This window comes from Acyrthosiphon pisum, chromosome A2 (genome assembly GCF_005508785.2).
Source record: "Acyrthosiphon pisum isolate AL4f chromosome A2, pea_aphid_22Mar2018_4r6ur, whole genome shotgun sequence".
Lineage (NCBI taxonomy): Eukaryota > Metazoa > Arthropoda > Insecta > Hemiptera > Aphididae > Acyrthosiphon > Acyrthosiphon pisum.
The window spans coordinates 85,901,218-85,911,089 of record NC_042495.1 but is presented as its reverse complement, the minus strand read 5'-3'; the positions used below and the strand labels follow the sequence as shown (position 1 = coordinate 85,911,089).

At 27.7% G+C, this 9,872-nt stretch overlaps 3 protein-coding genes across 3 annotated transcripts in view; 1 reads left to right on the top strand and 2 right to left on the bottom strand.

Moving 5' to 3' along the window:
* LOC100166981 overlaps nucleotides 1-1,656 on the top strand; it is an 11,047-nt gene extending 9,391 nt beyond the window's left edge. Inside the window, exons 5-8 of the mRNA XM_001945224.5 lie at nucleotides 441-609; nucleotides 673-850; nucleotides 905-1,044; nucleotides 1,117-1,656. Coding sequence (XP_001945259.1) covers nucleotides 441-609; nucleotides 673-850; nucleotides 905-1,044; nucleotides 1,117-1,239 — 610 coding nt within the window. The 3' untranslated portion in view covers nucleotides 1,240-1,656. The remainder of the gene's footprint in view (nucleotides 1-440; nucleotides 610-672; nucleotides 851-904; nucleotides 1,045-1,116) is intronic.
* Nucleotides 1,657-3,828: 2,172 nt separating this feature from the next.
* Nrk1 (nicotinamide riboside kinase) lies at nucleotides 3,829-4,659 on the bottom strand. The gene has a single exon (NM_001134905.1). It carries the CDS (start codon nucleotides 4,657-4,659, stop codon nucleotides 4,117-4,119), a length of 543 nt encoding a protein of 180 aa, NP_001128377.1. The 3' UTR covers nucleotides 3,829-4,116.
* On the bottom strand, nucleotides 3,829-7,383 carry Rps19bp1 (ribosomal protein S19 binding protein 1). The gene is made up of 4 exons (NM_001134906.1): nucleotides 7,178-7,383; nucleotides 6,962-7,099; nucleotides 6,674-6,894; nucleotides 3,829-4,997 (listed from the first exon to the last, which is right to left on the bottom strand). Exons 2-4 carry the CDS (start codon nucleotides 7,044-7,046, stop codon nucleotides 4,881-4,883), a joined length of 423 nt encoding a protein of 140 aa, NP_001128378.1. The 5' UTR covers nucleotides 7,047-7,099; nucleotides 7,178-7,383; the 3' UTR covers nucleotides 3,829-4,880.
* Nucleotides 7,384-9,872: the final 2,489 nt, after the last annotated feature.

Sequence of the window (9,872 nt, the reverse complement as noted above, 5' to 3'; positions counted from 1 at the left end):
CCTGGAATAACTATTTTAGTTATTTTGTTGTGATTGTATAATATTATTTGTGGGTACTTGAAACTTCTAAAGTATACTATATTATATATCTATGATAGTACCACTTTTTGTTGTTGATGTATAACGCGTTACCTGATGGATATTGTGATATGATTAATTTGGAATTTATTATTAATACCTATTATAGGTCAATTTTTTTTTAATACTATAGATAAGTATACCTACCTATAATAGGTATGTCTAATACCTAGACTGACAAACCGTCTCCACTCAGAATCGTTTTTCTTATACAGTGATATTATATCATTGAATTCAAATTTAATACTATCCATTATACAGTGACCCACTTGTAACCTACTGTACAGCAGAGCGACATCCACTTACCCACCTTTTTTTAATTTTTGTTTTCAAATGTTTTTATATAATATTAATTTTTTTAGAATATTATCCGAAAAAGATAAAAAGCCTAAATTTGAGAATTTACCTGCTCGAACAAGTACTAACAAATTGTCATCTCCTATACAACAGTTACCAAAACCAACAATTACTACGCTCAAGAATAATCCAACTATGAATTTAATGGATTTTACATTCAAACCCTATACCAAGGTAATATTTAAGTTTTATTTATTTATTAATTTTGTTATAATTTCTAACCATAAATCTGTTTAGGGTAATGAAAATAGTGTATCATCAAAACCTAGTCTAATTAAAAAACCTGCAGTCGGGGGAAGTAATGATAGCGGATTACCTCCAGCATCATTTGATGCAGAAGGATTGTTTCCTCTTGAAGACATGGAAAATCTACAAATAGATTGTGCTTCTGATGATGATCTTTCTGAATCTGAAGGTAATAATTGATTAAACGTTTTAAATGGTTAATAAAAGATAATTATTTGTACAGGAGAATCCGGAAGCCATGACGAAGGTATTTGCATTCTGCGTCACAAAAAATTAGATATTGCTATATCTTTACCAGTGGATGTACCCAGATTTATGGTCCATAGCGGCAGTGTTCCAAGTGATGTTAATCCTCGTATTCCAGTAACTACTTATAATTTAATCATTATACAAAAGGAATACTTTAACTAACTGTACAATTTTTTATTGAATTAGGTTGGACGTGATACTGAAAATAAAATGGATATTGCTGCTAGCATAAAAGCATTAGCAAAAAGTGTTCATGGTGATAGAATTTTTGGAGAACTACCTAGGCCACGTCTAGGATCTCAAATTTGAAATAAGATTCATTATTTTCTCTGTTAAATTATATTAACATACAGTAATATAAAATTTAGAATCTGTAAATCATATTTTCCAAAAGTTGGTCTATTGCGGATCCTATTTAAACAGGTGATGAAGCATTGATTTCCAAGAGTATAATTGATATCTTTTAATTGCTTACAACTTTTTTGGAAATATTTTTAATTATTTAAGTGTGATAAATCTAAAAGTACAAGATTTATAAGAATATATATTATATAATGCATATATATATTATATATATATAATGCATATATTTTAATAATCGCTTTGATTTTGTATTACGCTTGTTGTTTTAAGTTCGTACGTTTAAAATATTTTATATATATATTTTTAAAAATGAAAGATTGAAATCAATTTTTACATTAAATCTACTTTTATTATGTCATATAAATATTTTCTTCTTATTTTATATTTACGTATGATACCTTATACTACTAATATACCTATTATAAATATGATATGTACTATGTGATAGAGTCATGTTTATAATGGTTTCACATTATAACCGTTTCTTAAGTATCTACCCTTTAATTTTTTATGCACATCGTAAACTGAGAATTTACATGACTAAATATTTATTTGTTTAGTTACAGTCTACAGCCTACAGGAAATTGGTGCTATTGGTGATTGAATGTAGGCCATGCTAAAAGAAACTATTAAATGTTAATAAAAAATATTAACATCATTTTGAACATAAAAATATAATTTATTAACGAGTGTGCGATCAAACCTCCAGCTAACGGCTGCAAGTAAGAACTTCTGAATACATTTATAGGATGACATTAAAATGGTTTAAGGTTCATGCCCATGGATACTTTTATTTTTACTGGTAAATCAAATGGTAAGAAAACGAGTATCAGTGGATTACAAACTATTAAACCATCATATTATAAATTTATAAAATTTAATATTTTTGATTAGGATAAATAATATTTTTTTTTATAAAATTACAATAATAAATTATTGTCACATTTATAGTACAGTAGTATTATACATAATTTATTACACTTGTACATTTATATAATGGCATTCTAATTGTTTTTAATTCACTGATACTTGTATTTAATGTAACTATCCGTAAGAAATCTATGAATTTTGATTTCTTAACCGTTTTTACATTATCATTTAAACTTGTATACTAAATACTAATAAAGATAATATAATATCTTATATTCTTATACATCTTAAAAAAACATTGTAGATATATTTTTTCTTACACCATTTTGTGAAGTAAACTGTCTTAACCTTTTTAAAAATAATCTTTTATAACTAAACAATTTTAAAAGAAGACAATTTCTAGTAGACAATATACATTGAACTGTATTTCTTTGCACATAAAATTATCATTTCAGAATTTTTTCAAGTGGAGTCATTTCTCATATATGCTCTTTCTAATTACCAATTTGTTTTAGAAATTGATAGAAGCTTTTCTCACTCAAAAATAACTTTTGAGGTTTAAAATCTTTAAATTGAATTCTCTTTTTCTATAGAATATATTTATTGAACATTTTAAGTGCTTTATTTGCCATCTTCAGACTTTGTTTTCCCCTAATAATTTTTAATATTTTATAATGAAATTTTTTTTTTGTATAATGTATACCTACTTCCTCGTTTTGATTTTGATTCAAGAATAAACAATCAGAATACCATAATATTTAATAACAATTTTCAAATTCGAGTACCCTGTAATTTATGATTATATTTGGTAACTGTTTTTGTATTCCACACAAAATTCTGAAATAACGCTCCTGATTATTTCACTTTGTGCTCGTGTACTATTGTCTGTCTACCAAGCTGAATAAAATATATCACCTCACCACCATATATACCTACCATTAAAAAACTTTAAAATACAAGTAAATAATAATAACATATTGTTTACAACTAATAATAATTAAAATGTGCATATAAAAATAAGAAAATTTCATAAAAATCCTCAAATACATCTTATATATTGTAAAAATTGAATGCCAGTTTAAATATGGCAGGGGATAACTCATTAAAATAAATATTTAATGTCTTAAAATAAATTAATGACCTATTTTTAAGGTAAGTGTGGACTTGAAATTACTCATACCTACAATGTAGCGACAAGCCAACATACTTACATGGTTATAATATAATAAAAAGAATTTTAAATATTATAAAAGTATATAATTTTTCCATAAATAGATCAGATACTAGACTAACCTGCATGTAAAATATCGAGATATAGAGGAATATCAAAATTTTAGATCTGTCTAAAAGAAAGTCTGACTTTAGAAAGTCTGGTGACATAAGGTTGCCTGGTGGTAGGGTAATAAATTGTGTACGGTTTAGAGGCGTTGTACGTTTCTACATCTAATTTTTAGTTAATAATAGTTTTGAATAAGTAATTATTTTTAGTCATTTTCTATTCCATTGTTCTACATTTTTTTTCTATAAATTATCATTCATTCTGGTATTTTGGAATAAACTTAGTTTTTAATCATTTTACAAATATAATATGTTTAAATTATTTTTGTAATAGTATCACATATTTCACTGGAAATTAGGACAATGTGAAAGAAAAAAAAATTATAATTTTAAATTATAAATAGCCTTTGAACATTTATGATTTACCAAATTTAAGTATATTTATTACATTAATGATTTATTGAATATAAATATTATAATTGTCTATTTAACAAATTATGATTATGAAATTAAAATAATTCTTAAGAGTATAAATATTGTCCGATGTATTATTTTTGAACATTCCAAGTTTTTAAACAATGTATGATTAAAAATAAATATTACATTTTAACTATAATAATATGAAGTACAAACTGAAAAAATCTGATAAACAAATACATATCAACTATTATACTATTATTTTAAATTTAATACTAATTGTTTAATGTGATTAACAACAACAGACGTATTAAAATCAATGCTGTCAGAACCATTTAAAAATATAACATCAGTTTTTTTTTTTTTTATCATTTCTAAATGTCTTTCATACTCGGGCCATGCATACTTCTCAAAATACCCTGGTGGTTCAGGAGGCAAATATGTTCTAGCTACACGTCTATCCCAACAAATTTGTTTATCCAAAACAGTAAAAAACATTAAATCTGCTAAATTTAAAATTCTAATATCATCAAGTAAAAGAATTCCTTCAAGCACTAAAATGTTAGAAGTTTGAGAATCAATTGCAGTCATCATTTTATTCATATCATAGGCACTTATTTTATCCCAAGCATGGTAATTAAGTTCTGGAATACTTTCCAAATGATCTTCATATTTAGTATAGTAAAAATCATCTTGATGTAATATTGAAATATCATTAAATGTGTTAGTTAGACGGTTGGCAATAGTAGTTTTGCCCCCACATGTGACTCCTGCGATTACAATAACTAATTGTTTAGCCATATTTTAATTATTTATAGCAACACAAGTATAGATTATAAGACTAATTATAAAAAACACACCAATTGAAATTGGCATTACTAGTGCATTATAAATAGAGGGAAATAATTGATAAATAAATGATTCTGAATCAGCGAATGGTGGTATGAATAGCCAACAAGTAAAGTAAGCAAATATAGTTAGCACTATGATTATGATAACTTTTCCTAGTATAAAATCATCCATTAGTCTTGAAAATATTCACGCTCAAATTTCTCAAAATCTTCATCGGTAAATACAGTACTTTCTTCTTTTTTGGAATTTGGTATTTCAGATGACAAATTGACTAAACGTTGCTTGATCTAAAATCCAAAAAATAAATAAATCATTACAAAAATGATTATACATTATACATTTTACATAGGAAAATTAAAAGTATCAAATTGTAGACACAAGACTTTAAGTAACGGTCTAACACATGTCAGCAGTTAACCTACCTAAAAAACTGTTAAGACCTACAGGTTTTTTTTATTGCATTATGGTAATTTTATATACTATTTTTGTTCACTATAACTTACTATCATTGATATCAGTACAGTTTCGGTTTTATTTGTAATTATGACCGCTTGTGAATTTTCCTTGTGAATTATATTTTGCACGTGTACATTTTTGTGTTTTATAAGTTAAAAATTACATCTACTATTGCCTATTGGTCCTTTATAAAGCTATATTATTAGATACGAAGTTACATATTGCGTACAATACTTAAAAATCTAAGGTTTATTACTAGTCGATAATCTCATGACATGTATAAAAGTTAAAGACTGTATTTATGTAATGGTCAACTGGTATAATCTGTTCCATCAAAGAGTGAAACGCTTTCGTAGACTGAGCAGCCGAACCGTGCCTGACTCCCCATGCGATGGCAATGTGTTCTGTGATTGGCCGACAGCCGTCGTCAGGCGCCTGTGCTAACGCTCTAACTGTTGTCCAGATTTTGGTGGGGATGCGCAGAAAAAACGTGTTTTAGTCAGCTGAGTGGTTCACCCTTAGATGGAACAGAGTATAGAATAAAAAGGAATTCTGATGGGAGTTTTAAAAAGGCTCTAACATTATAATGTACCTACTAAAAAAAGTTGTTGGACGTATCAAACTCTTTGCAAAGATAATGATTTTTTTTTATACACTGATCTTGACAACCGTTGTAATAGTTATCTTTCATTGTGTGAAATAATTGGAAGTTATTTGGTTCTGAAAGAATAATAGGTGCCATGTTTGTACTGTCTAAATTTATGTATTCCTTTTTCGATGTAGAAGGAAGCATAACAGTGGTAAATTTATTACAATGTAGGGACCATCAATAATTTGAGAAATAAATAATTCCAATAACGAAAATGAAACAGTACAAACACAACAAAATTACGGGAATTGTATACAAAGATCATGGGTATTTGGAATTTATTGGAAACTAACAGAGAGCATATTCAACATTAAATTATCAAGAATATATTCATAAAATGGTTCATTATCATTTGTGTAGGAAATTGCAATATGAACATAAATCCAAAATCAACAACTTCACAAAATGTTGACCCACTGTTGTAACACTGCAGGTTCAAGTCAGTCAAATATTAAAAAACATATTAATATTAATAATATATAAAACTGACAACAGATAACGCATAAGAAATTTGGTCCTTGTCCAATAGCCCTGTACCAAGCGTAGACCGAGTGTAGAACAAGCAAAAACTGTAGAGCACGTACAAAATTAGCACCTGTTTTTATACTAAAAACACACCAGCTCCGATGCCCTTAAAAAAGTACAGTACCTATAACATCAATCTAATACCAACCTATAGGTATTACAATTATATAGGTATATTATAAACGATTAATATAGGTAAAATATTTGATTTAACGAGTAGGTAATGAAATTTTATTACTTTTCAAAACTAATTTACCAAACCCCGACATTTAGTTGTGTAATTAAAATGTTTTTTCAATAACTTGGAATATAAAAAATAAAATATATACATACCAAGTTAGATGCAATGTTATTTACACAACTAGTCCTATCTAATTTATGTAATCGTTCTAAATTTAACTGCACCAAATTCAATTCCTTTTCATTTTTTATTTGTTCTTTTATTTTGAGAACAGATTTTCCAGCATCAGATTTCATAAAATTTGGTACTTTAAATACACTTTTGGCACGCTGTGATTTACTTTTAGATTTATTTAAGCGACTGGATTTGGTGGCTGCAAAATAATGTATCTTATTAGTTATTTTTTTCAAAATAAAATAGAAAAATGTATTAAAAATTACCAGATTTTTTTTGTGTCGTTTTTTGATTTAAAAGTGGTTGTTCCTCGAATAACTGTAGAGCTTTTTTTAAAGTAGAATAAGACATAATAACTGCGTTGGTATCTTCAGAACACTAAACTACTTTTTATTTTTTATTCACTGTTAAGTTAGATAACAATAATATCAGTTGACTTATAAGTTATTTAAAAATATTATGATAAAATTTAAAATACTTACGGGAACATTTTGATTTCAGTACAAAAATATCAGAATTCAGAATTGAATGAACAAGATATTCCAAAATATAACAGTCAGTATTCCTTAATCTTAAGACTTTGACCTGAAATTCAAGTTGTAACACACTTTATTTACTCACGAACCAATAAGTACCTATTGGTTATTAACCTGTCAAAAGTACAATGACAACAGCGTGTTGCATATTGTGCTTATGGGTAATAATAATATAATATAGATAAAGAAGTTGACGTTTCTTAAAATGTTAGGTTAGGTAAAGTGAAATGTGATAATAAATTAACTTAGGAAAAAACATAGATAATATATTAATATTTCTTTGGAGAAGAACGACAAGGGTGAAAAACGTCAAATGGATAATACTTTAAAAATAAAAATTATAGATATAATTTAAGTACTTACCTATGTTTAAATATCAAATAGGCTATACAAATTACAAACCTATTTTTCAAGGCAATTAAATGTGAAATAGGTTATAGGTACCTATATAAAATTATAAAAATCACAAATATATTTTTAAGTCAATACCCATCTGCCTTCTGCTCTTCTACCTGCAGCCTGCAACAAGTGGCAAGCCATTCGGGATAGGTGCCTACTTCTAAAACGACTTTCTCAGATTGTTTTTGAAAAAAAATACTTGCCAGTTGCCACCCAATTTGGTTTTCGATCCTACCATTCCATAATACCAGCTCAATAATATGTAAAATTCAATAGTCTAAATCGAAAAAGAATGTCATCCACGATTCAATAACTGAATAACCCCTTGTCAAACTCGAACTTAATTAAATACCTTGGAAATTGAAAGAATAATCACATAAAATCATCATACTAAAAATAAAAGAAAACAATGTAACTCAAGCCTTCGACTTATTTGACCTATCTTTAACTTACCTAGTCTTAAAAACAAAATGTTCATCTATTAAGCTATTATAGCTCTCAATGCTCTCATTTGGTCAAACGGCTTCCAAAACTGTTTTCAACATTGATCACTGAAAGCATTTTAGCCTTTAGGCAATTGTAGTTTACAACTAGTGTCTAAGTATCTAATTATTGGATGCCCTTGGACCTTGGTATAATGGTATGTCTCTGACGTAAATGTACGCAATGACTTACTACACATATTAACACTCAAAAAAACTATAGATAATAAAACTATCAAGCTAAGGTATGTATAATCAGAGGTGGATAGACCCATAGGGAAAAAGGGATTTTGCCTGTGGGCCCCCGTCTATGTTTGTGGCCTGAGGGCCCACCCGGGTCTACACATTGTTTTTTTGCAGAATAAAATATTCACCAAATAGGAATAGTTTAAATTTAAAACTATGAAGACCAAAATGTCCTTGTATGTTTCCTTTAACCCCTCCCCCCATCATATTTTTTTTTTGCAGATATTTAATACGGAATTTGTACGAATTTGTACGATAAGACCCTCAATTTGTACACATTTTTTTTCAAAGTTATACGAGAATTTGTGTGAGGGACTATAGAAACGCTTCTCCACCCCCCCTCTCTATTACCAAAACTAATTATTTATGTGAAACTTCTATGCAGATATTTAGTACGGAATTTGTACGAATTTGTACGACCTTACGCGAAATTTTTTAAAAAACCCCTTACAACCGAAAAAAGCATTTTCCTCATATGCCGTTTCCCCAGCCCCCACCAATCTAAAAATACGTTTTCGCATGAAACATTTTATTTATAGATAAACGTGTTGGATTGAATATCTAATGCGAGTGAAGCGACCAATTTTTTTTTCAATTTGGGGGCCCTTTCAAATATTTCCCTGTAACATAAATACTACCTATCCACCCCTGTGTATAATGACACTAAATTATTAGTTATGTAGGTACTCATGTATTTTGTATAATCAAGTGAAAATTAACTGTAGGTATCATAATTGTGATGTATAACTCTTAGTAACTAATATTGACGTATTGTAATTTGTAAATTAAATATTTTATTTCTCAAATATTGAAATCTATAAATCATCTGATTTTTTTATCAAATGGCCGATATTATTTCATAATGTACAATGTATATGTATTTTACCCGTCATAGTGAATTATTTCCTTTTAGAATTAACACGTAATTTTTTCTTTAAAAATGAATTCAGTAGAAAATCGAAAAAAATCGAAAAAATCATTCCAAAAAAACTTCGTTATGAATATTCCTGATTTCAATAATAAAATTATAGACGTTTTTGCTGAATTTAAAGAGAGAAGACTCGACTACAGAACAAATATTTAACTGAAAATTGTAAAGAAGATTTTCTTCTGGGAAGAAGATAGGCTAATTTAAAAATGGTTAAATTTGGTTTTTTTTTATTCGTCTTATTTTAGTACGGTTAGGTTAGGATCATATTCTTCTATGGTTAGGATAGGATTTTTTATTTATTGATTATAACCTAACCGTAGGTGGAATTAAGTAAAAATGACAAACTCGGTATAACTTTGATACTTTAGAGTTAACCCTTTAACGGGCAATAGTTTCCCACTTATTAAATGTTCATAACTATGTATTTCAAATTCTGAGTGGAACGATGAATGTATTGATTTTACAATGATGTGTGTTTTTTTGTTTTTTTTTGTGTCTGTCATCACCTTTTAGGACAGTAAAAGTGCTTGGATTTTCTATAACAGTACCTTTTACAATAGGAAAGTGAATTAAGTTGGTACTT